Genomic DNA, 1,398 nt, shown 5'->3' with positions numbered 1-1,398 from the left:
CGAAGCAGGAGGATGCTTTTCAGCTATTGAAACAAAAACTTTGCAGTGCGTCGATTTTGTCTCTACCTGAATGTACATAAGATTTTGTGATATATTGTGATGCGTCTATTCGGGGTCTTGGATGCGTGCTGATGCAAAGCAACAATGTAATAGCTTATGCTTCTTGACAGTTGAAGGTTCACGAGAAGAATTATACGACACACGACTTGGAGTTGGGAGCCATGGTATTTGCGTTGAAAATCTGGAGGCACTACCTGTACGGTACCAAATGCACCATCTACACCGATCACAGAAGCCTTTAGCATATTTTCGACCAGAAGGAATTGAATATGCGACAACGTCGTTGGGTAGAACTTTTGAACGACTATGATTGTGCCATCAAGTATCATCCGAGTAAGGCTAACGTGGTAGCTGATGACCTCAGTCGGAAGGAAATGAAACCCAAGCGTGTTCGTGCCTTGCAGCTCACCATACATTCTAACCTACCTGATCAGATTCGTTCTGCACAAACCGAAGCGTTAAAAGAAGAAAACATTGAAGCAGACTACCTAAGGGGCATGGAAAAGCAACTTGTAGAGAGATCGGATGGTATTCTCTACTTCATGGAGCGTGTATGGATTCCTTCGTTTGGTAACCTTAGAGAACTTGTGATGGCTGAAGCGCACAAGTCTCAATACTCTGTTCACCCAGGTTCGGATAAGATGTATCAGGATCTCAAAGTCATGTATTAGTGGCCAAAGATGAAAGCTCACATCGCGACTTATGTGAGTAAGAGTTTGACCTGCTCGAAAGTTAAAGTGGAATATCAGAAGCCGTCTGGATTGCTACAACAACCAGAAATACCCATGTGGAAATGGGAACAATTCGCAATGGATTTTGTCACTGGGCTACCCAGAACTCAAAACGAAAATGATACCATTTGGGTGATCGTTGATCGTCTCACGAAGTCAGCACACTTTCTAGCGATTAAGGAAACGGATAAATTCTCTCAACTAGCAGCTGTTTATCTTAAGGAGGTGGTTTCTAGGCACGGGGTGCCAACATCAATTATCTCTGACCGTGACCCGCGTTTCATTTCAGATTTGTGGCAGTCGATGCACAAATGGTTTGGCTCACAGCTCAGCATGAGTACTGCTTATCACCCACAGACGGATGGTCAAAGTGAACGAACCATCCAGACACTAGAAGACATGTTGTGGGCATGTGTTATCGATTTTGGCAAGGGTTGGGAGAAACACTTGCCTTTGGTGGAGTTTTCTTACAACAATAGCTACCATACCAGCATTCAGACAGCCCCATTCGAAGCATTGTACGGACGAAAGTGTCGTTCGCCTCTCTGTTGGGCTGAGGTGGGTGACAGCCAGGTCACAGGCCCTGCACAAAAGTCATTTTTGGGGA

General features: G+C 44.9%; 1 protein-coding gene across 1 annotated transcript; it reads left to right on the top strand.

The window, feature by feature from the left end:
* Nucleotides 1–329: 329 nt before the first annotated feature.
* On the top strand, nucleotides 330–731 carry LOC110888646. The gene has a single exon (XM_022136162.1). The coding sequence runs from the start codon at nucleotides 330–332 to the stop codon at nucleotides 729–731; it is 402 nt and encodes a 133-aa protein (XP_021991854.1).
* Nucleotides 732–1,398: the final 667 nt, after the last annotated feature.

The sequence above is a fragment of the Helianthus annuus genome, chromosome 11 (genome assembly GCF_002127325.2).
Source record: "Helianthus annuus cultivar XRQ/B chromosome 11, HanXRQr2.0-SUNRISE, whole genome shotgun sequence".
Classification (NCBI taxonomy): Eukaryota; Viridiplantae; Streptophyta; class Magnoliopsida; order Asterales; family Asteraceae; genus Helianthus; species Helianthus annuus.
The sequence above is the reverse complement of the archived record's forward strand: the minus strand, read 5'-3'. Positions and strand labels throughout refer to the sequence as shown.

What these genes read in the sequence shown, in the direction of transcription:
- LOC110888646 (XM_022136162.1), top strand. Translation starts at nt 330, where the DNA reads ATGCGACAACGTCGTTGGGTAGAACTTTTGAACGACTATGATTGTGCC.